General features: G+C 41.2%; 1 protein-coding gene across 7 annotated transcripts in view; it reads right to left on the bottom strand.

The window, feature by feature from the left end:
• Positions 1–27,807, bottom strand: part of LOC111148584 (oxysterol binding protein like 6) — a 210,426-nt gene that overhangs the window by 59,344 nt on the left and 123,275 nt on the right. For all 7 annotated transcript variants that reach the window (XM_022505318.1, XM_022505404.1, XM_022505490.1 and 4 more), the window contains exons 4-6: positions 10,524–10,616; positions 3,372–3,494; positions 825–878 (exon numbers count right to left, since the gene is read on the bottom strand). In XM_022505318.1, coding sequence (XP_022361026.1) covers positions 825–878; positions 3,372–3,494; positions 10,524–10,616 — 270 coding nt within the window. The remainder of the gene's footprint in view (positions 1–824; positions 879–3,371; positions 3,495–10,523; positions 10,617–27,807) is intronic.

The following is a 27,807-nucleotide window of genomic DNA, read 5'->3' as shown; positions in this document are numbered from 1 at the left end:
GGCATAATTTACAATGCTAATTTTCATAATTCTAGATTGAACAGTTTCTATCCCCCCAAAAGCTATGTTTAGTGGTTCCTAAAATAACTATGGTCAATTTTGACCTACAACCCAGAATATCCCTCAAGTAATCAACCAGAAGCCAGCTGCTGAGGCCAAACTGGGCAGCTGGGACTAAGAGCTCAGAGCAGTCAGTGCTTCCTCTGGTTGCCCTTGTCTGATCAAGGACACACGGCTAATTCAATGGAGGAGATGAGGACAAAACAGAACCCTGACTTATTTCCCTCTGCCACACTGACAAGACGGACGGTATCTTCCAGTTTTACATGCAAACAACTACTTATTTGCAATGATGTTAGTGAGTTAGGATTTTCAAGATAAAAGGATGCATGAAACAGAAATGAAGTTCATAAGATAGGTTTCAAAAGGATATAGATAAGAACAAAGGTTGCTTTAAATCTCAAAATAAAGCACATAAAGCATAGCTTATTGAGAGATGCAGGAAAAAAATGTCTATTTGGGTTTTCTCTCCAAGACAGAAGGGGTCATTTTATTAGCGTATCACATATAGGTTTAACCTTCTGTTCTTAACGACATCCATGACAATTGTTAAATTAAATCTTCATGCTCCAGTTAGAGATTTTTATGCTAGCGTGAGCACAAGCATAAAACACACCTTGCCTGGAACATGGAAGTCTGGGAGGTTGTTACATCTGACAGGCACACAAATGCACAAAGCTGGGAACTACGTCACAAGGCTTGCACAACGGTGGTGTTTACTCACTTTAAAACCATCTTTGAAACATGTCCTGCGTGCTACTTACATCGAGTGGTGCCTTTGAATACTTTAACATTCCATTATCCAGGACAAAAAAACGCTGCAAGAACCAAACAAGCCCCAGTTACCGGGTGCATTCTGAATCATATAGAACAGTCACAAGTGTGCGGCTAATGTGGCTTGGCATTTAGCGATCAGTATGTTTGATCATTTTCATGTATTTGAATTCAGTGCACCTGGTCATCGTCGGTCACATTAACTGGTCAGGAAACCTGAGCTTGAATTTCGTCTCATCAGCCTACTAGGGTTTTGGGTTTTTTGCTTTGTTGTTGTTGTTGTGGTTGTGGTTGTTGTTTTAAACACACAATCCAGTGGGAATGCAATCTTTCGTCATGGTTTTCCTCGGAGGGAGTGGGGTTGGGGGCTAGAATCTCAGGTCCTTAGCCATGACTTTCTGAATGAATCACACTGGGGTGTTTTTGAAAGTGAGAAATGAGAAGAACTCAGTTGAGGTCACAGTGATTCTGTGAGGAGCTTCACCAGAGGGACTTTTTTTCACCCTGGATGTAAACTCCTACATTTCCCTGGATACCATGGAAAATTCCTGAAAATGCTCAAGTCTGGTACAGGAGTCGGTGAACTAGATCTATGAGTAAGAAATTATCTGGAAAGTTTAAGAAGGAGCTTTAGCAATATACTTGCATCTCCACTTAGCAAAATGCTTACATTTCACTTACATTTAAATGTTGTTTCTGAGTTACTTTAAGAGCAAAAAAAAAAAAGAGAGAGAAAAAGATTTTTGGCAGTTTTTGTCTCCTCCAAGATGCTCCTGGTCCAGTCCAAATGAATCTAGCCATCATTGCTTCACAAACGCTCAGGAACCCTCTGTTGACTTCCTTTCCCTTGGCAATTCACAAGGGAAAGAGCAGCTCTCAGGACCCAATCGAACAATGGGTCCAGTGCTCTCCTACAGTCTCCACAGATGCAAGGAGTCTTTCTATTGTTGGAAAATTACTCTGCTGGGAAGGTTTTATGCGATTCGGAACACTTAGCTGCCGCGGTGGCAGGGGGTCAGGCTCAGGTAATACTCTGCACGGAACTCAGAGAAGGTCAGAAAAACCCCTTTGACACAGGTTCTAGGGCAATAAGTGAGCCTTGGAAGAAAGCATCTCCACAGCTGAAAAACACTTCATTACTCAATCACCCATGGCTAGGGCTATCAAACAGGCTATTACTTGAATAAATATTTGTGGCATTAGAGCCCGGGAGAACAGGCAATGCAAGTGAGAACCTCTTACTATTTACATAGAAAAGTGCTCAAAGGCACGGCCCAGAAAGAGTGGCTGTTGAACCACAGCCAGTCTGGCTGAGATGTGGACCTGAGAATGCGATCAGTGAGCGATTCAGAGAGCATGGGTTTCTTTGACTTCTTTTTTCTCTTTTTCCATTTCTACCTATCAAAGAACATGAGCGAGGATCATCTATTGTGTGATCACAGGGGAAGAGATTAGCAGGGCCACTGATTCAAGGAACCGCAAAGTGGTGAGGCCAGCATGAAAAACACAAGGTGATTCTAGGAAGGAGTATGGCCAGGTGGCCAAAATCCAAGGAAGAATAAGGGTAGAGAGAAATTCCAGGTATTGGGATAATATTATGGCTTCACGGGAGACTGAGGAGGCTTCTGACAAGTGACAAGGAACACAAGTCAGAAGCCTCTTGGACCTGTTTTTACTTCACCCTCAGAGACAGGGGATGGGGGCAACATTTCCCATCCATTAACTTTAAGTCTTTCCCTTAAATAGCAAAAAAGCTATTTCCTAAGGACCCAGTGATTTCAGAGACAGTACTGGTGGTCTATCGAAGGGTTGATATTGAAAATGGAGGACAATTTTCTCCTTCTTAGCACTACAGTATTCTTGTTATTCAGGTAATTACAACAGCACAATACCAAATACTTGCTCCATAATTAAAACTGGAAGACGGAGAAAGGATGTGGGGCAGGGGGGAGAAGAACAAGCCACATCCTTCTGAGGGCGGTAAACAGACTTCCAAGATCAGTGACTGAGCATCTCCAGTTTGCACTGGTAACAATCATTCCAAGACTTCATCCCAAGGACTTACACAGACATTTGTGTGTGAGGATGGTCATCACAACACCATAAGAGTAAAAAAAGTCAGACATATCCTCCATGTCCAGCAACAGGAAATTGGTTCAATCATGGTGGAATATCTAACAAAAATCCATCCAATGGAACATATGCATGCATTTAAAAACATATCTTTAATAAGCACATAGTCCTATTATTATTTTTTAATATTCATATTATTTCTAAATGGAAAACAGCAGAGTAGACAACATGTACAAGCTGGACGTTAACTATCATGTAAAATATGTTTTCTCTGCATACCAATATTACAGATCTCGGTCTTCAATAGGTGTAATAGGTTGAAGCCTATACAGTTAAAAAAAAAAAAAGGCTGTAACAATTACTTTATGCATGCAAACATACTCTCTGATTTCCACCTAATGACACCAAATAAGATCCTCTCTATGACAAAGACGATCTGAAGGTGAATACGATGAAAATGGTACCTTGTGCCAGCCTTTTAAAGGCCACTTTCTTTTCTTCAGCATAAAGCCTTCATGCTTGTCTGGTCTCTGGACATTGGTTTGGCCTATTTTCAGCCCTTCTATAATTTCCCAGCTGTCAGCTTCCTGAGAGAAAAGAAGAAAAACTAAATCACATGTTTTTCAGTGTTTGATGACACGGTCAAAGAGGATTCTTAAGTAGAAGCTGCTTTTGAAGGAACACCGGACGCACCAGGAGTATGAACCACATCCTGGTGCAAAGTCTAACATTCGACACAGCGTTGTGCTGGTAAGTGAAGTTAAAATGAGTTTCCAGGTAGACCTGGATGCTCACAGGCCCATCTGAGAGGGCTGGCCGCTGGACTTAGGGGAAGACTGGAGTTTTGATGTCATGCACTTGGAAGGTTTAAAATACATTTTTCCAGAGAGTTCATCTCTGGGCACCAAGCCACTTTAACAGTTTAAGGGAAGGCTGTTTTGATGACAAGTGTTCAATTAGTGCAGAGTCCCGGACTTCTGTGCAAAATGGAAAGGCCACAGTGTTCTGAGTGGCCCATTACCTACTCGACTAGAGGTGGTGCCATGGGCTCCACGCATTTCAGAGCTCATAGGACGTGCCCTGCTCACCACACAACCCCCCAGAAGTCCATGCTTTTGAAGACACACATCCTGAGAAACACACATGCTTAGGAGCCCACGGAAAGAGCACCAGATCTCAGGCCAGAAATCTGGGATCCTAGAGGCTACATGATCATCCTCCTTTGTTAAAAACAGACCAAATCATGGTTTCTTCTTTTAAAGATGCATTCTGTGTGTCTATGATGTCTACATTTTTTAATGAGTTGTCAACATTTAAAAGTCAGAAGATTTCAGATGTAAAAAACATTGAATTTTGGGGCACCTGGGTGGCTCAGTAGGTTAAGCAACTGCTTTCGGCTCAGGTCATGATCCCAGGGTCCTGGGATTGAACGCCGCATCGGGCTCCCTGCTCAGTGGGGAGCCTGCTTCTCCCTCTCCCTCTGCCTGCCGCTCTGCCTACTTGTGCTCTCTCTCTGGTCAAATAAGTAAATAAATAAAATCTTTTTAAAAAAAAATCTGAATTTTGAGTGTCTTATTCAAGTCTATGAGATTTGGCAGCACTGGGCCTGCCACGAGGGAAATCGTCAGCTTGTCACAGTGCCCCTTGGGCCTGTCTCCATGTTAGATATGTGGCCCTTGGCAGCATTCCAGGTTTTCAGATCCCTGGACCAGGTGATTCCTAAGGGCCTATGCAGCTCCAAAGTAACAGCAGACCTGACCAACACTGATATTCTAGATCTCGGGCATGTGATGCACTGGGGCAGCAGAGGCAGGAGCAACAAGGTCATGCCCCACACACAACGGCTCCAACCTCTCCCACCGCACAGGGAAGCCCAGTCTCTCGGGGTAACTGCTCAGCGGACTCAGCTTCGGAAAGCTGGGTGCAGCGCCACCCATGAGGGCAGGGCTCTCTGAGGAATTACCCATCTCAAACTGACTTGGGAAACTGCCTTCCAATTCTATTCCTGATTCTATCGGGAATCATCCTTCAACCACAGACCAGAGGCTTCAACAAGAATGGCTGATGCATTCCACCTCAGGGCAGATGGACCTGCTGGTGCAAAGGTCTAGGTGGTGGCTGCCCAGAACCTGCTGAAGGACCGTGAAGCTCTGACAAGAACCAGAGGCACAGGTGCCATGACCAGTTACTGACGCTGGCCCCGGGGGTGGGAAGGGAGGGGCTGATATAGTTACCTACCATTCCCCGTTTCCTTTTTCCCTCCTTCCATCCCAGAAGTTGCTTGCCCTATGGCCAAGTAACATCTCTGTTTAAGGACAAGTAGGTATAAACAGGGGTGTGTTTTTTCACAGTAAGTTATGTTTCTAGGACATGCAGCTGAACATTGCTTCATTCTAGCATCACTAAGCCTAGGAGACACTCCTGGCTTATAAAAAGACCCCTCAGTCAACATCATGCCTCTGTTCTTCCAAATCCAACTCTAAATGCTCCCCCCACTGGACAAAGAAGACCAGTCTGAGACCAGTGCCATTTGTTTGTCTACTTGGTCATCCCTGAGGGGTCCCCAGTGAATGAACTATTTACCTTACAAAAACACACTTACTGGTATCCACTTATCAGCCTTAAGAACCTTTACAGTATTTGTAAGTGTCTCCTCACACACAGCCCAAGAAGTAATTTTCTACTTGAAGATAACACTGTCAGGAACTGTGTGACTGAGCTGGTCAAACTGTTAATTAGATAGAGCAATTTATTATTTTTTTTTTTTTAAAGAGAAAGAAAGCGCATGAGCAGGGAGGAAGGGGAAAAGGGAGATGGAGAGTGAGAATCCCAAGCAGGCTCCATGCCCAGTGTGGAGCCCCACGCAGGGCTTGATCTCGTGTCCCTGAGATCATGACCTGAGCCAAATTCATGAGTCGGATGTTTAATCAACTGAGCCACTCGGGCACTGCTAGATATAGTAATTTTTAAAAAAATATTTCTGATGAGACAATTTCAGGCTGTATACCATGTTTTTTTGTACAATACTAGTGCAGGTGGCATTATGGTCCAGAGCACAAAGTAGGGTGCTCTGGTATCCCCATTTTAAAATACTGAACTGCAACTCAACAAATCAGCATTGCTTATGAATGTTAGAATAATTAGAGAAAATACTAGGTTCTACTACCACCAGAAAAGTAAATTAAAATTTTCATAAAAATGATAGCTTTCTACTGATTTCTTTTCTAAAAGTTTGATACAATCAAGTAATTAAAGAAAACTCTATATGTGTAAATATATTCATTAGAGTTTTCTGTTCTTAGATAGCAGCTGTATTTAATGACATTTCTATTTTTAGTAGCCCTATCCATGGATAGCATCTCTAGAATAACATTTTCATTTTAAGCTAGATCTTATTTGAAGGCTAGTATTCATCTTTGACTTATTCTGTGTGTGTGTGTGTGTGTGTGTGTGTGTGTGTATGATGTGTGTATATATGTGATATGTGTGTGTATATACAGAATGTGTGTATAAATATTCTACACATATATATGTATATATATTTATATATGATGTGGTGTGTGTGTGTGTTGAAGAATACACTGGAAAACTTGTAAAATGGAAGTATTTAATAAGTATAGTGCTTTTTGGATTTTTTTCTAATTAAACACAGACTATAATACCAACTTATTGCTATGGTACTATGGCTACTGATTTCTATCACATAAGTTTTTTTTTTTTTAATTTAACTACAGAGGAAGGAAAAAAAGGGATGAGATAGAAAAGGCAAAAAATTAAAATGTATTTTTAAACATAAATGCAGTAGCTCTAAACAAATAACTCCATTTGCTCTAACCAATGTTACTAAAGCCAAAGGAAATTGAAAAGAATCCTAATACAGTTCTTAAAGTTAAATAAGCTGTCAAACTGACAAAGAGGCAAGGAGGTAAATCCAGAGCAAACAACATTCTCCCTATTTCAATTATAATGCTGATGATAATGTTGTAAATAAGGTGCGTAAGATATGGAAACCACCCATCTCAGTACTTACTACCACCCACCTCTATGCCTAGTAGACTAGGTTGACCTCAAGAAAGTTAATATCATTTTCTGAAAACTGAAGAATTTTTTTGTAATTTCAACTGATCCTAATTTTCTGTTTTAAAGTCTCCAATTTTCGTTGGTTTACTTATAATAGAAACAGGGTCAAAAGCCCTAATGTGATCATATCAGAACTTGAGTCAGATACACAAACATTTTTTGCTGTTCCAGAAATTTGAAATATGCTTTTTATCTAATAATAACTAAAAAGAGAAAGTCATCTGATAACAGCCCTAGTCTGTTCAACAGAGACATTTCCTTTCCCAGAGTATCTCTAGATGCGGGACAGCTGGGGGCAGGTGGTCTGGGAATGTGCTTCCGGAGGTGGAAACACCAAACAAAGAAGGCCAACAACTCCTGAGTCAGGATGCTGCGTACTTCAGTGTTTTTCCACCACCCACCGGGGCCTAGGAAGCCTGTCTTCTTGCAAAGGGACTGAGAGAGGGTGAGGTGCTATCGTCCCTGGAAGGGATGGGATCCTCGATTTCATGAGGCCCCCGGAGATACGGTACCTATGAATACAAAACCCACCACAACAAGAGTAGCAGTCCTAGAGCAGGAGCCACGGAGGAAAATGGGAAGCGGATGCTGTTGGAGCCCGACCCAGATGCCCCCATCAGGCCAGCGGATCCTGGCCCCAGTTGCCTGGGCCAGAATCTCCCTCCTCCACAGCTGTGGCATTTACAGCTCAGCCTCTCCCTCCCTCAAGACACTCACCTACTGAAGGACACAAGAGTACAAACAGCTGAGAGAACAAAAAGTCCCTGCCTCAGGGTGAGAGCAAATCTGTGGTCCAATCCATGCTCCCGGGCTCACCCTGGGAACGCGGTCCAGGGGGAACTCCAGCACAAACCCCTTCCTGCCAGCACCGCACTGCCCTCGCCTCTGCTTCTCCTTGCTCCCGAGGGCTCTCCCTCAATAAATCACAAACTGCCTACGACCAGTCCCCCTTCTAGACAACCTGATGTAAGACAGAAAGTAAGCTAAAGTAAGAGATGTCGTAAGCACAGGGACAGGCTGGGGCGGAAGGTGCATCGGGGAAGGGGGGTGAGGAGCAGCCTTTGAAGAAGGTGTCCTGTGGGCCTGGCTTAGAAGAGTAGGAGTTTGGGGTGCCTGGGTGGCTCAGTGGGTTAAGCCTCTGCCTTCGGCTCAGGTCATGATCTCAGGATCCTGGGATCGAGTCCCGAATCAGGCTCTCTGCTCCGCAGGGAGCCTGCTTCCTCCTCTCTCTCTCTGCCTACCTCTCTGCCTACTTGTGATCTCTCTGTCAAATAAATAAATAAAAATCTGTTAAAAAAAAAAAAAAAAAGAGTAGGAGTTTTAGCGAGGTGCCGGAGAGACTCCAGAAGGAGCAGACATGCCACACTGGAGGAGAGCAAGAGCACAGCCAGGATCGGGAACTGTGCGCAAACAGACGTAGCCGGCGTATACAGTCAGACGCCAAGGATACTAGCAGTGCACATGGTAGGAGACGAGGGACCAGAGCAAGCCTCGTGGGCATCTGCTCTTTATTACTGTTCTTGTACTAGACTGCTAGTTTATTACACAAGGATAAAACTCAGGAAGAGCCGGGCGGAAGAGACGCAGAGGGCAAGCTCTCAGGCAAGCTCTCGGCACGGGGCATGGAGCTTCCATGCCCTCAGCTTCTGTGCCCTCTGCAGGGGCAGCAATCCCCCAGGGCCTCAACAACCAGAAAGCTCCTCCTGATCTGTGCTTTTTTTTTTTTTTTTTTTTAAGATTTTATTATTTATTTTATTTGACAGACAGAGATCACAAGTAGGCAGAGAGGCAGGCAGAGAGAGAGAGGAAGAAACAGGCTCCCTGCGGAGCAGAGAGCCTGATGCGGGGCTCCATTCCAGGACCCTGGGATCATGACCTGAGCCAAAGGCAGAGGCTTTAACCCACTGAGCCACCCAGGCGCCCCCTGATCTGTGCTTTTAATACCAGCAACTCTCCTTTCCGTTTCTGCGTGTCCGTCTCAGAGGTCTCCTCTCACCGTGTATCGCCCACCATACTGGTTTCTGGCACACACCTCACGGCTATCTGACTCTGGACAGCTAACTTAGTGACGCCCCAAGTCTGTTTTCCTTCTCAGCAAAATGAGAGGAACATTGGCAGTCACTTCGTCGAGGAGGCTGATGTTGGAAAAGAGTGTCTGTACTGATCCAATGCCTGGGACAAAGGAGATGCTCAAGAAATGTTAGCTGCCTCACCCACTGCCCCAGTATTTACTTCTTCTCTCTCTCTGCTAGCTGCCTGTAAGACAGAACTGATGTTTTCAAAGAGATTACTAGTTGTAGTTACCAGGTAGGCATTCTCTCGGTTTGCCGTTCAAGTAGAAATCAGATCATCTTCTCTTTCTCTCTAAATTATTTTTTAAGTTTGATAACCCCCTTTCCTTAGTTCTGCAGTCTACTCCAGTCCAATACCACAGACTTTATAACTTGCAATGTCTTCCAAACATAAAGAGCACAAGAATATATATTCCATACCATGAAGTATGTTCTTTCCTTAAAGGATTCTGTTTAGTATAGGAAAAGCAAAGTGGAAGAATCAGTGATAAATATTTCAAAGTCTTTTTGGGGAAATAAAGTGCTATTTTTATATTTGCATTCCAAATCCCCAAGCATTCTATTCTCTGAGTTTCTCCAGAGGAGAGGCAGCCCGCTGAAGAAAACTGCACGGAGTAGAGCAAGGGATAGGGATGAGTAGGATGGTGTCTCCTCAACTTTTCCTTATGATTTTGTTGATTTGAGACACAAATGAATTTAGATGTCTTCCCAGTCCAAGAAAGAGAAGGCTTCTGAAGGGAGGGAATCCTGGGTTCCATTAAACAAAAGAGGTTTTCATCAGTAGTCTGCGGTGTTCTCCTCAGAGCTCACAGCGAGGAAGGCCTGGGACTCTGAATGTCCAACAGCCCCTCCAGGCAGGTGCTATTGGACCTGCAGCGGGGCTAGAACTGAAATAGTCTTAAGTCTGAATCCCTGCCCTGCCACTGAACAGCTTTTTCAGACTTCAAGCAAGTTCCTCATTCTCGGTTTCCATATTTGTAAACATAATAGATACCTACAGTGCACAGAGCTGTTAGCAAGGGTTCTGTTCAATGGGATCGTGTATTTAAGCACCTGGCACCTTTCCTGGGATGCAGTACACAGGCGATCATGGTAGCTCTTGCTGCTTTTGTTAGTACTGTGATTTTTTTGCTGGACCCAACGATTTTTTTTATTAGCTTGATGTAGAAATAGCTGCTCATGTCTCCAACAGGAGAATGACCATGGTTTCTCTTCCTTTAAACTAAAGAGTATTTCAGATCTTTGTAGTCCTGCAATTCCCAGCAAAATACACTTTCATCTGTTCCTCCCTCACACCGGGCAGAGAAAGCCAACATACTGGAGATAGAAAGATGTGGCAGCAGAGGCCCATGGGAGGAATCCCAGCTACCCTAAGGGAAGTCAGGTGGAAGGCCTGTTTATAGTCCTGCTGGCCCCAGAGCAGGCATCACGCCATCCTAGAAAGCATCACATCCCGTCACTGACCTTGGAAAGGGGGACCGGCTCTGGTTCTAGCAACTGCCGACTGACAGAGGGCTCCGTGCTGGAGGAAGCAGTCCTCTCCAGGACGTGGATACTCTGAAAATACATGGAAATACAGCCCAGCATTAGACAATCCATTTTTTATGCAGATGGACCTGGATGTGAGATCACGTGGATCACAGTAAGAACAGTGAGCCACATTAACAATGGCAAGTTCCCGAGGAAACCAAAGGCAACAGTAACAGAAAAATGTTAGCACAGGATTTGGTTTCTCCCTCTTATGCCTATGTTGTTCAGCTCCTGCTGCAGGGCTGGATCCGGGCTTGGAGAAAAGTTCAGAGATCAACAGATTTAAAAAACCACAGAGCATGTCTCAACATATGTATAACTTTATGAGAATGTACATCTACCACTCAGTCTTACATAAAAGTATTTGCTTACCTCTCCAAGGGCAACAGACAAAAAGGAAGGTCTGTATCAAAAAACCTCTGAGCTTTAACACCACTTAAGTCTCTAGATCTGCTTATAATTCTTATGAAATAATTATAATTGTAATATCTTACAATAATTTTTAAATGCACAGAGAAGAAAACAGTTCATCAAATACAATAAACAGTAGCCTGTGTTTTACAGAAGATGAAAAGCACTCACAGATCAGTAAGATAACATTCCAACAGAAAAATAGGCAAAGTGCATGAACAGGCAACTCATGCAGAACATTTGAAAAGACGTTCAACCTCAACCTCAGAAGTAGTCAAAGAAAAGAAAATCAAACTAATAATGATTTTTTTAACCATCAGATTCAAAAATGGATCAGCTGGGGCAAACAGAGTGTAAATCAGGTATAATCTTTCTAGGAGTCATTTTATTATGAAGTCTTTGGAAAAAGAAGAACATGCCTCATTGACCCAGCAATCCCACAGCTAAATCTTTACCCTAAGGAAATCAGACTGGTATACAAAGATACAAGGACAGATAGTCTTTGTACAGATACTAGTACAGATACTAAAGTATTATTTTGTTGTAGTAAAAAAATAACTAATACACGTGACTTTTAAGGGGATTCCATGAAATGATTTGAAATGACAATATGACTGATATATATTTATTGATATGGAAAAAATACCCAAATGGTGTCCTGACAACTGGAAAACCATGCTATAAAGAGCATGCAGAATATGATGGTGCTATACATGTAGTCAAACATATTCCTTCATGCTAACAGTAGCTATGTAAAGGTGGTAGGATTATAGGAGATTTTTAACTTTTTCTTAATATATTTTTTTAGTGCAGTAAATAGATATTACTTATATTTTTGGGAAAAATTAAATATTTTCTATGAGGGAATAAACTTGAAAGACATCAAAGAAATAACTCAATAGAGTTAATATTTAGGTATAGACTGAAAATGAAATGTGACATTTTTACTCTAGTGAGAACATTTCATTGGTTCAACAGACAAGGTCAGTATTACAGTTAGTTACTCATTGAGGCCTCTCTTTTCTTCTCTTGGCTGGAAAACTATTAGAAGGAAATTACACTTTGGCCTGAGCCATTTTTTCCCTAATTTATTGGTAAGTTTTATGCTTTTGATTATTTCTCTTACCTTGAAAATAAAGGGTCCGATCATAGATTTTTAAAATCCTACCCAAATATATATCTATATATATATATGTATTTTTTTAAGATTTTTATTTATTTGACAGAGAGAGACACACAGAGAGAGGGAACACAAGCAGGGGGAGTAGGAGAGGGAGAAGCAGGCTTTCCGCAGAGCAGAGAGCCCGATGCAGGTCTTGATCCCAGGACCCTGGAATCATGACCCGAGCCAAAAGCAGAGGCTTTAACCCACTGAGCCACCCAGGCACCCTCCCAAATATATTTTTAAAATCACTTATTAGAAAGAGAATAATTATAGTGAAAAGTTTATGAATTGCTCTCATCTCTCCAATTTGTGAGGAACAGAAGAAATAAGAACAGATAATTTGGGGCCAAATATAAAGTTGGGCAGGGATTAGCAAGAATTCCTAATCTGAGAGCTATAATGTGCAAGGATAAACTAAGCATTAACTGGGACTCTGTTCTTTCCATTCCCAGATTTACCTGAATCAGCAGAGAAAAATGATAAATGTAGCTGAGTATTTATATGTGTGCCAGTGCCTTTTGTGCAACAGTCAAAAGCAAAGGCATCTTTGGAGAAAGGGGAACCCTCTTACACTGTTGGTGGGAATGCAAGCTGGTGCAGCCACTCTGGAAAACAGTGTGAAGGTTCCTCAACAAATTGAACATAGAGCTGCCTTCTGACCGGGTAATTGCACTACAAGGTATTTACCCCAAAAATACAAATGTAGTGATCCAAAGGGGCACCTGCACCCCAGTGTTGATATCAGCAATGTCCACAATAGCCAAACTATGGAAAGCGCCTGGATGTCCACTGACAGATGAATGTATAAAGAAAATTTGGGACACACACACACACACACACACACACACACACACACACACACCCAGAATATTACTCAGCCATCAAAAATGAATCTTGGGGTGCCTGGGTGCCTCAGTAGGTTAAAGCCTCTGCTTTTGGCTCAGGTCATGATCTCAGGGTCCTGGGATCGAGCCCCACATCAGGCTCTGCTTAGCAGGGAGCGTGCTTCCTTCTCTCTCTCTGCCTGCCTCTCTCTCTCTCTGTCTACTTGTGATCTCTGTCTGCCAAAAAAAAAAAAAAAAAAAAAAAATTCTGCTATTTGTAACAACATGGATGGAACTAGAGGGCATTATGCTAAGCGAAGTAAGTCAATCAATCAGAGAAAGACAATTACCATATGATTTCACTCCCATGTGGAATTTAAGAAACAAAACAGAGGAGCATAGGGCAGGGAGGAAAAAATAAAACAAGACAAAATCAGAGAGGGACACAAACCATAAGAGACCCTTAATCATAGGAAACAAATTAAGGGTTGCTGGAGGGAAGGGGGGTGAAGGGATGGAGTAACTGGGTGATGGACATTAAGGACGGCACGTGATGTAGTGAGAACTGGCTGTTATATAAGACTGATGAATCACTGACCTCTACCTCTGAAACTAATAATACACTAAATGCTAATTAATTGAATTTAGATTTAAAAGAATGGGGGGAAAAGTAAGAAAAAAAATAATTCCTTACCCCACATAATGCATGATTTATTTCTGGGAGAAGGAAATATGCTAGCCCAGAAAAATTCCATGAAATGAATTGCCTGGTAAATTTATGTGTGTGGGGGGGAATCCCTATTTACAGAGTTATTAAATAAAAAACTGAAAGAGGTCCTATTCTAAAGTCAATAGACTAAAATCAAACCATCATGGTACAGTGTGGGGTAGTGCAAAGAATGTTGATCGGGGCAGCTGGTAGGGAAGTAGAATTATCTCTGGCATCTTTTCCAAACTACACATATCATCCCACACATAGATTCTGATGAGCCCCCAGGGATAATCTCCTACCTTCTTACCCCAGAGAGGAACACTGCTATTGATGGGCAGGAATCATCAGCTCTGCTGAATGAGAAAGGGATGAGAAATGAGCAAAATGAGAAAAACCACTGGCCTACAGTCGGATGAAACTAGAACTGAACTTGGGTTCTCAACACATACTAAGTACTTGTTTGGGGCTATTACTTAATTTCTCTCTGCATCTATATCCTTGTCTTCTGGAAAAAGAGAGAATAGTATGAGCTACTTTACAAGTTTAATGTAAACATTAAGTGAAATACATGACAATGATATTAAATAAATGTTAGTGAAATCTGAATTATATTGTGCCATTTAGATCTATGATATTTTATCAAATAAATATGTCAGACTCTACTCACTGTTTTCATTTTACCTTAAAAAAAAAAAAAAAGCAAAGACATCTTATGGAGGGAAAACTTGGTGGTGTGTGCCCAGATCTTTAACAGACAAAAAGGGAACAAAGGACCAGGAACTTGCATTATTTGTTTGCTCATGTTGGTATTTTGAATAGGAGCCTATTCGAAACATATCAACTACATTTAAAATTTAGATGTATTCTGAGATCCTATAATTAGAAACTAAAATGAGAATTTTGTTGCTATTGAAGCAGAAACGTAATTACTGTCTTCTGGGAGATCATTGCCCCTTCTCCCAACTTTCATTTTCTTTCTTATGTTTTAAAACGACAAAACTAATATATGCTCATTATAAAAGATTCAGATAGAAACATAGAAAAATAGAAAAGGAAAGGTCAAACTTCCCACTCATCATTCCACCCCCTAGCTTCTGGAGCAATGATTCTCAAAAGGTAGCCCACGAACCAAAGACCAAATAAGGCTGAACCAATTTTTGCAAACCTGCATCTTCACCCTTGTTCCACCTGGTTACTGATTTTACTAAATCTAAATTGTCCAGTGAAATATATTTGGCTCAAGCTTCTCTTCAAGGGCCCCCTCTACCCTCATCTTGGCAGGTCAGTGGGCACTAGAACACATATACATCGCCTCCCTGGCCCCACCCTTCAACAAACGAACATTGTAAGAAAAGCAAAACTTGGAAAGAAACTTGATCTTAGCACCTATAAGGCAGGAAATAAAGTATTAATTCAGGAATTTAGCCAGAGGAAGGTAACTAAATCCTCTAATTTCCAAACCAAGCCACAGACATAGAAGATCAATTAAGGATATGTCAAGTGTAATAAAAATGAGTTTTGTCCCTATAGATAACCTGGGAATATTTAAAATGTTGCTAGGAATCAAAAGGGTTGGCGACCAAACCAGAAAGGAGCTTCAGAATGCCTACTGCATTATCTGTGACAAATAACATGTTAGGTTTTTGTTTTTTTTTTTTTTTCAACTGGTTTTACAAAACAGCTTATATTATGGAAGAAAAGAGGTTCACTTATTTCCAACATAGTACAATATAACACACATTCAAGCTGAGTGAAAAATACAAGCCCCAAATATTGATTTGCCAAGTCACAGATAATCATAAAAAATGTTTACTAAGAAATTGTAAATAAATGTTTTATTATCACAACTGTATGTATCTATTTTACTAAAAAATTAAAGCATAATTGATAAAACTACCAGGTGATACATTATTATAAACGTGACTAGCTTCAAAAAATAAGCTACTTCATTTAACCTTTGTAATGATAATGAAGAAGCCAAAAGCTCTTAAGCAAACTTGCACAGATTTATTATTTGTATATTGGAACCTATTGCTGTCTATCCAATTATTTATTACCCAATCCTAAAAAATCAATCCACTACCTTAAGAATTGCCTTCACACTCAGGGTGTTTAAAGCCAAAAGAGCGTTTCCCTGAGCTTATTTAACTATACAAATAACCATTCATTATTTGTTTTGATTGTTTTGTTTGTTTTTGTTCTTATTTAAGGTTGGGGGTCAGGGGCAGAGACAGAATATTGAGCAGGCTCCATGCCTAGCTCAGAGCCCAATGTGGGGCTTGATCTCACAACCCTGAGATCAGGACCTGAGCCACAATCAGGAGTCAGATGCTTAATTGACTGAGTCACCCATTCATTACTTGTAATGAAATATCTAAATACTTGAATGCTATAGTTTCAATATTGGCAAATAAAAAAGAAGACAGTTTTCAAACTTCACCACACTCAGTCTTGGACTCTAGTTAGATTGGGTGCTCTGTGAAGGTAGAGACCGGCTCTTCTCCACCTTGGTAACCCACCTCCTCTACTGCCAACCCACCCTTAGCACAGACCCTGGACACTGTGGCCAGTCAAAAATTTCTGGAGTTTTTCGGTGAGCTCTGATTAATTTGTAGAGACCAGTCCCTTGGCAATCATTGACATGTGATTAGGCATAAAACTGCTTTCTAGTTTCATACTGGAATTATTTTTTTTAAAAATCACAGCTCTTATAGGATAGACTTTTGAAAACATTTTAAAGAACTTAACTTTTCAAACTGAAACATCCAGGGGATTAACCACAGAGCTCTTGCTGAGTAGACTGAAAGCTAATGGCTGGGTCAAATCTAACGTGGTGACGTCCACAGTAACAAAAATGAACCCATTCCATAAGGTTTCCTTTAAGATCATACTTGGTGCTATACTTTGGTGTACTTCTCTTCACAATCTGGCTATTTTCATATTCTTTCACGGTGATGTGGAAACACATGGGAAATATCTTCAAGGTGTTTTACATATATAAGCAGGTTCAATAAAGGATTACATAAACCTGTTAATTATTCTTTTAAAATCAAATTTCCTTTCAAATACTAAAATTACAACTTTTCAAGTCAGTGGTTTTTGTTTTTTGTTTTTTTTCCCCCCAAGACTTTTTTTTTAAGAGCAATTTTAAGTTCACAGCAAAATTGGGAGGAAAGTTCAAAGACTTCCCATATCCCACTGGCCCCCACACAGGCATAGTCTCTCCCATCAATCATCTGTCTGCCCCATTAGAGTGGTACATGTGTAACAGTGATGAACGTAGCTGCGTTACAGGTCAGTTTTTTAAGGAACTCAGAACACACAGAGACGGGACTCAGTTTCCCATTATTCCCCCTGCTCAGAGAGAATGGATGCCTATTTAGCCTAAAGCCAGGCGTCTGAGACACACATGTCACTGCAGTTCTTTAATTTGGTAAGAGTTCATTTGGTGCAACTCCCATGGAGGGAAACTTGAGTCTCAAAGTGCGAGCATGCAACACCTACTGCACGGCTCTCCTAGTCTGTGAGGTCTGTCTTTATCCTCATTGCATTTCAAAGACCTACAGGAGCTGCTGCAACTATTTCAGGCTGTGGCTACAAACTTCTGCAAAGGCTCACTTTTCATACAAATCTAGGACACCGATAAGGAGAACTGGCCCCTGGACCTCTGAACGTGACCTCCACTGAAAGCATTCATCTGATGATCATACCTAAGCTATCTTGATATTTGTGAATTGCATAAAATATTTTCAAAGAAAAAACACCTAAAACAGTTTATAAACTTCTGAAGTAGTTTCTTCTTCTAGCTTTTGGCTATGAGTCTTGTGTCTCTTCTAGTTACATCTAATTTTAATGCAGCCACACTGTTTCAGTGGTGCTGCTAACCTTCCTGCGAGAGCGCCGATGATGACGGTGCTGGGGGTGGCGGGGGCGATGTCTGGTTTCCCCGCAGCCCTGTCTCCGGGCTTTACATGGATTATTTCATTCCCTTTTCACAAAAAGCCTCTGAGTAATGACTATGCCATTTATTTTACAGCTGACTGAGCCGAGAGAGGCGCAGAGGGGTTAAATTAATGACACAGAGCCCGTAAGTGTTGGATTTGGAATGTGAGTTGGGGTTTTACTCTGCATCCAGGCTTTTAAGCACGGCCTTCTACTGAAATGAAAGCCAACATTAAATGGCCAAACGGCAGTGATTTCAAGCAGTGTATTCCCTCGAGACTAAATGAACACATCAAAGGCCATCCTCGATCACAACCTTTTGTGGAAGCAGAGAGGCAGGAATGAGTAAAACAAAACAAAACAAAAAGATTACAGTCCTCTTAAGTATGGTGCTACCTTAAGGTTCATTTCCAACTCAGGGACCAAGAGCAAGCCAGCGAGCTTTGCCTTCGGGGATGCAGTGTCTGACTCCGAGAAAAGAACATAAATTTGCAATCACACAGATGAGCGTTCCAACCTCGTGCTGCTATTTACCAGGTGACTTGGACAAATCATGACCCTCTTTCAGCCTCAGTGTCCTTGAGCCATAAAATGGGGACGGTAATGTCTGCCTTAGAGGACACTGCAAGTCACAGAGCTGCACCCAGTGTAAGCAACAGTACTGCCCAGGGCCTGGCATACCGTGGGCATTTAATAATAATAGTAGCTGACATCTCCATGGCAAATGCCCTAAGAGTAAATCTGTAGGAATCCTTCGTATTTTTGCAGCCACAGAAAGAGGTGTCCAAACACCCTGGCGGGGGTAGGATATCTGGAAGTGAAGAGTCCATACCTGGCATGACCATCATGTTACCTAGTCAGCCTAGTAATGGGAGGCAGCAGCACCTCGTGACCAGAGCATTGGAGCTCACTGAAGAAACCGACAACGTGCGTGCAGACAGATGCCCGAGATGCCTACTAGCAAGAGAGCGAGAGCTCCGGGAGGAAAGGCAGACCCTGCACCTTCCTGAACAGCCCAGCAGCAGAGGCACGTGGACATGCCTGCTGACTTCTCCGTAACTCCTGCAAGGAAAGAGTGTTATTATTATCATTATTATTATTGCAATAGCATAAAATATTAAAATCACCAAAGCCAGAGGGCCACGCCTGAATAAACAGTAATTCTACTACTTTCTTTATAGTAATAATTGTCTTACTCTCACTGAAAGATGGCAGAATTGCATTAATCATAAATCTTCACCTAAGTGCCACGGAAATGAATGAAAGTAGAAAATCTTAGAAACAGTGACTTGGAAAATTCCACATGGCACCCCTGGGAAGCCCTGAAGGGAAACGTAGCGGTCCTCACAGTCTTGACTCCTTCTGCGTAGAAATAGGAAACTTACTGGGAACCAATAGCCATGGCCCCACATGGGACCGGCCTACGGTTGGAAATCCTGCATCACAAAAAATACCATCAGGATTTTTTTTTTTTCATCAAGTGGTCCATTGACAGCTGAGAGTAGTTCAGCAAACTTGACTATGAAGTGGTAAAAAGCATGTGAATAAACAGCTTTTTAATTCCCATGGTTGCCTTCAAGGAACATTAGAACGGGAACTTACTGGTGGGTTTGCTCCTTTCCTGTACTCTCTTACAAACACTCTAACAAAATCACTGAAAACCCCAGCAACTCAGGTCATACTTCACTGCAGCAATTATAAACAAATGGCAAATAACAGGGACAAATCCTACGTGACAAATCCTAGGTCACCTCAAGAGCAAAGGCTCCAGAACACGCAGAGTTCATTTAAAAGGCAGGACAGCAGTTATGTGTGACTCGAACAGAACACAAAAGTCAAGATTATTTATAATTTTCTACAAGGCTATTCAAATGACCCAGAAGAGACAAACGTTTTCAGGATGACACTCACATGATTTTACTAACAATAAAAGCAAAAAAAAAAAAAAAAATCCTATCTGTATCTATTTAACATTTATGTGTATGTACTGATGGTGGAGTTAATTTGTTTTGATCACCTATGTGAACTGAGAGCAAATATATCTATGATTTGCCTGTGCGCATCCATAAATATTTGCTGAATGAAAAGAACAAACAAATTAAATTGCCATGAGATAAATGCAGGGAGTTAAGAGGAGAAATGGTGGCCCCAGCTCCTGCCTCGGTACCTCAAAGATGGTTTTTTTTGTTTGTTTGTTTTGTTTTTCCCAAAGAGAGAGATCACAAGTAGGCAGAGAAGCAGGCAGAAAGAGAGGAGGAAACCAGGGAGCCTGATGTGGGGCTCGATCCCAGGACCCTGAGATCACAACCTGAGCCGAAGGCAGAGGCTTATTAACCCATTGAGCCACCCAGGCACCCCTCTCAAAGATGGTTTTAAAACCTTGCTGCAAGTCTCCCACATGGCATATCCTATATATTCACCTAATTTTAAATTTTTTCCTTATGGAGTTAAGGCTTACAATTTCATTATTAAAATGGCCAACATTTATATTTACTCTGTACAAAATACAATTTTAAAGCTACATACGTACACACATTAACTCATAAAATATAAGTCCAAAGATAGGACATATATTTTTTTGCTATAGAAGAAAAAAACATTAATTGCAGAAATGTGGGGGTGGGGGGGGAGGGAATGGGTCAGAAAAGAAAGAAGAAATTAAAACTACCACACTAGCAACAAACTCTTTCAATATCTTGCTGTATTTGCTTTCAGCTTTTTTTGATGTGTATATACACTCAATTCTTTTTAAATTTTTAAAAATTTTTTTAATTAATTCTTTTTTTAAAAATTATTTATTTATTTATTTATGTATTTATTTATTAGAGGGAGAGAGCACAAGGGAAAGAGTTGGATGCTTGACCAACTGTGCCACCCAGGTGCCCCTATATACACTAAATTTTTTTTTTTTAAGAGAGAGAATGAGAGATAGAGAGAACAGGAGCAGGGGTGGAGTGGGGTGGAGGGAGCAGGGAGCCCAATGTGGGGCTTGATCCCAGGACCCCGAGACCATGACCCAAGCCAAGGCAGACGCTTAACAGACTAAGCCACCCAGGTGCCCCTACACTTAATTCTTAAAAATAAAATTGGAATTATACTATATTTCCAACTTAATAATCAGTTTTCTTCAATTAACAATGTAAAATCTTCTTATAACATGAAACATTCTCCATAAACATTTTTTGCAGCAGTACAATATTTCATTGCACGACTATGAGACAGGTTATTTAAATAACACCCTCTGGAACATTAAAAATACTTTCATAAATATCTTTCCAGAGAAATCTTTATATGTATCTATCTTTGTTTCTTCCTTGGAATACATTTCTTAGAAGTTGAGTTACTATATCCTATGGGATGAACTTGCAAAAGACTTTAGATATGGATTGCAAAATTTCCCTCCAGAAAAGCAGAATCAGTTAACGTGCTTGGCTGGCAGTAGTGCATGAGAATGTCCGTTTCCCTGAAACCTCACGAACACTGGCTACTATCATTATTACAGAATCAGCTCTTAATCAGGATTTGAGGTCGGGAAGTCTGGTACTTCATGCAACATGAATGGGGCTTTGCTTTACCCCTGTGACAGTATTTTTACTTACAGCCTAGTCACTTTCAGTGGCTACTGGGCAAAGGGATGGTAACATTTTCTATTTGTCAAAATTGAAAATCAAATAAATTAGTTTTGTAGAATTGATGGTCCTCTGAGATGATGTTTTTATAGTCCTTAAGAAACACCTATAAATGTATTCTGTAAGAGCGATGCTTCCCAACCCTGGGTGAGTAACAGTCTCCTGGGGAAGCTTCTGTGAATGACAGATTCCCGGGCCCCCTCAATGACCTATGAATGAGACCCTCTGGGGTTCACTAACTGATTATACTGTGGCTCTTTCCATTTGGTGTAATGCCAAAGAACTGAACGGGGTGTGTTAATCTTGGGTCTGACAGGCAAATTTGCTGCTATAAAAATGCTATCCCAAACCAGCCAGCTCAGGTAATAAGAGATAACTTCTTCAGTGAGGAACTGATAAAGCAGGCATGGAGAACCAGAGGATTCTGCAAACATAACAGGGAAAGCAGCAGCCAGATTCTTTCCACAACAGTGTCAAGCTCTGAATTACTCATGGATAATGAGCATCTGAGTGCCAGGTGGCAAATTTCTTTCCAGTGGTCTCAATTTCAGCACATTTGACATGGACTGAGTACACACTGTAAACACCAAGCAGCAGGGAAAGAGATCTCCAAACGGTGGGGACAGCAGGACAACTATGGGGCGGGCTGCTCATCTCGTTTCATGGAAAAGGCTGATCACAGTTTTCAATGAACAAACAAATGGTCAAAACTTCTCATTACCAAGGCAACAGGTCTAAGTGCAAACACAGAAAATTCAGGAAAGCACAAAGAACATGATTTGCCTTTGATAACAGTATTTCATGATAAAAGCCATTAACATATTGGCCTGTGTTCTACTGGGTCTATTGTTTCCCTGGCCAGTGAGGATGTAAATAAATGACTGTTATCACTGAAGGGAAAAAATGAGGCACAAAACATAACTAAGAAATAACAGACAAATGCTACCTTACCAAGTTTGCTTACAAGTGTACAGAAGGCCCTTCTCCTGGACATTCAGCTTGTCAAGCCTCACAATGAAGCAAATAGTGGTGTGGCCAAGAACAGGGGCTCTAGAATTGGGTTTCCACCAAGCAAATCCTGGCTTAGGGCTCACGAGTTGTGGGGAAAACATTCCAGCACTTTTTGCCACAGTTTAGGTCTCTGAAAAAGGTGAAGATCATTCTAACCGTCCACAGTGAAAACTCATGAAATATTCGCTGGTGCTGGTATCGTTCTGTTTATTCAGGAACTATGCCTAATACTTAGATTTCCAGAACACCCAATTTATACAACGCATCTAAACCACAGAAGTTGGTCATAGCATGGTTTTGCAAGCAATTCTTTTTTTCTTCCCCAACTGACGCTGGCCCTAAGTTCTAAAAGTAGGGTTCCACGGGATGAATGGAATCCCAAAAAGGTTAAACTGGAAGCAGCTCAAGTTTAAACTGGAGGTTTGGTATCAAGTCGGGAATGCCTGCATTTTTTTTTTTTTCTCTAAAAACTAGAACATTTTTGTTTGTGGTAATATTTTATTTTTCTCAACTCAAAGATGGAACTAGTTTTCATATTCAGAAGATAGGCACTATATTTCAAAGCAGTGATCTGGTTATTTCATTTAACAAAGCTATTTCAAGAAGATGCTTCAGAGTTTCAACTGGAAGAGAAATAGTCCAATTCAGTTCATGTATACGCTGGGGGATATTTTTATCAGCCTGACTGTCCAAGAAAAAATGTTGTATGAAAACCCCACACATAAAGCAGAGACAGTGATGAGGGGCATTTTTTACTTTCTAGGGTTTTAGGCACCTTCTTCTCTTCTAATGTCAGCTGTATGTCAGATACCGCTGACCCCAGATCTGGGAGGTTATATCGCCAGTCCATGGTTCCAGGAGTCCCACACAATCACTGCTGGGGACAGCTTTCACTTGTCATTAACTGAACAGGCCATGGTTGGTTTTGGAATGTATTGCTGTTGATAATGTATAGGAAATGTTTTTAGATACCCATGTAATTGAAATCTATTTGTTGTTGAAGATTGACTACAATACTAAAGAAATATTTATAAAAACTGGCAAGGGACTCCTGGGTGGTTCAGTAAGTGTCTGCCTTTTGCTCAGGTCATGGTCTTGGAGTCCCAGGATCGGTCTGCTAGTGGGCTCCCTGCTCCCCAGGGAGTCTGCCTCTTCCTCTCCCTCTGCCAGGCCTGCCTGTTCCTGCTCACTCTTTCTGTCTCTGTCTCTCTCTCTCAAAATATATATATAAAATCTTAAAAAAAAAAAAAAAAAAAAACCTGGCCAGAAGATTAACTATAAGCCTCTTATGACTTATTCATAATATAATTTTTTCCTTAAAAATTATTTATTTTATGATCTCTGAGCTTCAGTGAACTTTAAATCATTATAAGGAATGGCTAATACTTTTTTCTTTGATTTTTCATTAAACTAAAAAGATTAACTCATTGAAACATTTGCAATGTCTAACCTGGTAGAGCTATAACAATTCTAATTGTGTCTAATACTCATACTAATAGACACTATCATCTGGTAATTATGCACTGCAAATCCTAAATTCTTAGAGCAATAGCATCTGGTTTTCTGAAATGACCTGATAATGATACGAATAAAAATAAACAATGGCTCCAAACAGAGGCCTCACTTTTAAAAATGCAGATCCTTGGTCCTAATGCCCTGAACTACTGAGACTGTCTCTACAGGTGGTCTCAGTCTTGCATATTGTAAAAAATTCTCTAAAATATGTAAATGTCAGAGTAATTATCAACACAAACAAACAAAATCCAGTCAGCTGGTCATAAATTTAGCCTATCATATAATGTCACCATAGAATAAGCACTATGAGTGGGAAATAGTAACTCCTGTTTTAAAATAAAGTTATTGAGGTAGCTGAGTGAAGGGTATTAAGGAGGGCATGTGTGGTGATGAGAAATGGGTGTTATATGCAACTTATTAGTCAATGAGCACTGCATCAAAAACTAATGATATGGGGGCGCCTGGGTGGCTCAGAAGGTTAAGCCTCTGCCTTCAGCTCAGGTCATGACCTAAGGGTCCTGGGATAGAGCCCCGAATCAGGCTCTCTGCTCAGCAGGGAGCCTGCTTCCCACCCCCCCTCTGCCTGCCTCTCTGCCTACTTGTGATCTCTCTCTCTCTCTCTCTCTCTCTGTCAAATAAGTAAATAAAAAAAAAAATCTTGAAAAAAAAAACCACTAATGATATGTTGGCTAGCTAAATATAATAAAAAAATAAATAAAGATAAAGTTGTTGAATACACTAATTTGAAAAGATATATACACCTCTATGTTTACTCTATTATTTACAATAGCCAAGATACGGAAACAACCCAAGTTTTTTCCATTTCCGAAGTATCCATTCGGTAGATGAATGGATAAGGAAGATGTGGTATGTGTCTATATATATAGATATGTCTCTATATAAAGAGATATACATACATATTACTCAACTAAAAGAAAGGGGTAAGATTGTGCCATTTGAGACAACATGGATGAACCTAGAGGGCATTGTGCTAAGTGAAATAAATCAGATTGAGAAAGACAAATACCATATGATTTTACTCCTAAGTAGGATCTTAAAAAAAAAAAAAGACCCAAATCCCAAATGAATAAACAAACAAAAAACAGAATCAAGACCTACAAATGCAGAGAACAAACTGATGGTTGCTAGAGGGGAGGGGGATGGGAGGTTGGGTAAAATGGGTGAAGGGGAGTGGGAGCTACAGGCTTCCAGTTATGGAATGAGTATATCACAGAGATAAAAGGCACAGCATAGGGTATATAGTCAGCGATGTTTTAATAGCAGCGTATGAGGACAGATGGTAGCTACACTTGTGGTGAACATAGCATATAATGTGCAAAGTTGTTGAATCACTATGTTGTAAACCTGAAACTAATGTAACATGTGCCAACTCTACCAAATAAATAAAATAAAATAAGTTACATCCCACCCCCACCAATATTTTTAACTTTCATGCAGAATGCTCCCAACACTGCTTTTGTCTGATACCGTTTCCTTCATTAGCCTCAAGTCCCTTAGTTCACCATAGAAGCACTGTCAGCGGCAAGCAGAAAGGCCTGTGCTCTCAGCTCCCCTCACCACCTTTGTATAATCCCTCTTCCATTCTCAAAATCCACTCGTCTTGGGAGACACAGAGCTCCCCACGATACTACTTCCTCTCTTTGTCATCTCGCCACCTCATGACTATTCCTTCACAGCTATCAAGACCTCTGGAACCTGGTTCCCAATCTTTCTCTCCATACCGACTCCTCATTTATTTATTCATTCAAACATATTCGAGCCGTACCATATGTGAAGTACTGTGTGAGGTGCTAGGCGGACATTATTGAAGGAAATAAAATCCCTGTTTGCAGGGAGCTTACAGGTCAGTGACAGGCCATAGAGGAAGGGGATATAGACGGGAACAGATATATATGTAACCTATTTAGTGGTGGTTAATGCTCTGAAGACAGGGGAGGTGAGCAGGCAATGCGTGATGAGGGTAGGCAGGGCAGAACAGAGAAGGCTATCCAAAAAGGGTGCATTTGGAGACTGAGTCAAGTATAAGAACAAACCTGGGGATGCCTGGAGGGAAAGCAAGTTAGGCTATGGGGGTCCAAAATGCAAAGGCCCTGAGGTGGGAGCACAACAGAGGAAAATGCTGGAGAGAAGTAAGTAAAGAAGAACAAGGCCGGAGATGGGATCAGAGAGGTAGGCAGAACCAGATGATGAATGAGGTTATAGGCAATGGTCAGCAATTCAAAGATTATTTAGAAACAGATGGGAACCACTAGAGGGTTTGCAGCAGAGAAGTGGCTTGTTCTGACATAGGTTTTGAAGGGATCACTCTGACCACTCTGTGAAAATGGCCTCTATATCGGGTGAGGGACTTACAGGCAGGGAAACCAGGTAAAAGACTATGGCCATCGTCTGGATGAGATGTGACAGTAGCTCAGACCAGGGTGGAGGGGGAGGAGGCGGTAAGCAGTGGTCAGAGCCCAGGTACATCTGAAGGTAGAACCAATAGGATTCATTGAGGGTTTGGAAGCAGGTGTAGGAAAAAGATGTGTTGAGGATGATTTCTGGCGAAGTTTCTGTCTGGACCAAAAGAAAGGAGAGACTTGCTGCTTATTGAGATAAGGAGGACTGGGAAGCAGTAGATTTGAGAGGAAAATTAAGAGCTCAGTTTTGGCCATGCTAAGTTTGGGATGCCCTCTTAACGTCCAACTGGAGATCACTCTTGGTAACCTCAACCTATGGTTGACTTGATATCCAGGATCAGGGCTGGCAATTCAAATGCTTTCTGGGGCCGAGCAGGAAACATAAGCATTGAAGCACGATAAGGAAAGGCAGGGACTATGACCAATCAGAGGGTACATGCCCCTTCTAAAGGGGAAGGCGCTTCTAAGCCCTGTCTGGTGTTGCCAATTCAGAATCTGGGCTCCAGTGTTCCTAGATCTTCCAATTTCCTTCTTTCTTTCTTTCTTTTTAAGATTTTATTTATTTATTTGACAGAGAAAGAGAGGGAAAATGAGAGCACAAGCAGTGGGGAGCAGCAGGCAGAGGGAGAAGCTGAATAGGAAGCCTGATGTGGGATTCAAACCCGGGATCCTGGGATCATGACCTGAGCCAAAGGCAGAAGCTTAACCCACTGAGCCACCCAGATCTTTCAATTTCTTAACAGAAAGAAAAATGTGTATGTTTAACCACCAAATCTTAGGAAAATAAAAAAAGTTCCAAAATCTACTAGATTCTAGAAGTGCTCAGTTAAAGTTCTAACAACAGGATTTATCAGTGTCCTTAATTTATTAATGTATATTGCAAAAAGAGATTGTGTTTAGCATTCCTCTTACTTGACAATAAAACTCTGTTTTCATACAACATCTCGGAAGGCTTTCTTTGGCAGATATGCTTGGAAGTACTGATTTATGTATAAGTTCTAGATGTCTTAATCAACCCCTCTATTTCCTTTTTGAAAAATTTAGGGCATCTATTTCTTGCAGCTTAAGAATTATAGTTGATCTCTCTGTTCCTGTGTCTGTCTCTTTCTCTCTCTCTCTCTCTCTCTCTCTCTCTCTCATACACACACACACACACACACACACACACACAGCTAATTTTGTTAGATATTCTAACATTGACTATCAGTCTGGAATGAAATGTAAATGGAGCAATTACTGAAGCCTTCCGACTTGTTAAGTACTAAGTGGAGTCCTGACCCTCTCGTGCTGATGAAGAAACACTTTGTGAAATCACAGGGGCACTGAATCACTTCAATTCCCAGCTCCTCTTCCTCCTTCACCTGTTGTGCTATAGAATTTGGCCACAGGAAGGATGGGCCAATTACTACTTTGCGCTTGCCAGATGTTCTTTGTTTTACATAATCTATGAGGAGGGAAGAAGAGAAAGGACAAATAAATCTGGAATGGCAAGTTTGTAATAAGAAGACAAGACTAATGCCATTGCAGGTCTTTAAAAATATCCTCAAGGATATATTAAAATATTTGAGGTGCAAGGCTTGTCTCTAAAG

This window comes from Enhydra lutris, unplaced genomic scaffold, assembly GCF_002288905.1.
Source record: "Enhydra lutris kenyoni isolate GAN:26980312 unplaced genomic scaffold, ASM228890v2 scaffoldscaffold1, whole genome shotgun sequence".
Classification (NCBI taxonomy): domain Eukaryota; kingdom Metazoa; phylum Chordata; class Mammalia; order Carnivora; family Mustelidae; genus Enhydra; species Enhydra lutris.
This window is presented reverse-complemented; position numbering and strand designations above follow the sequence as displayed.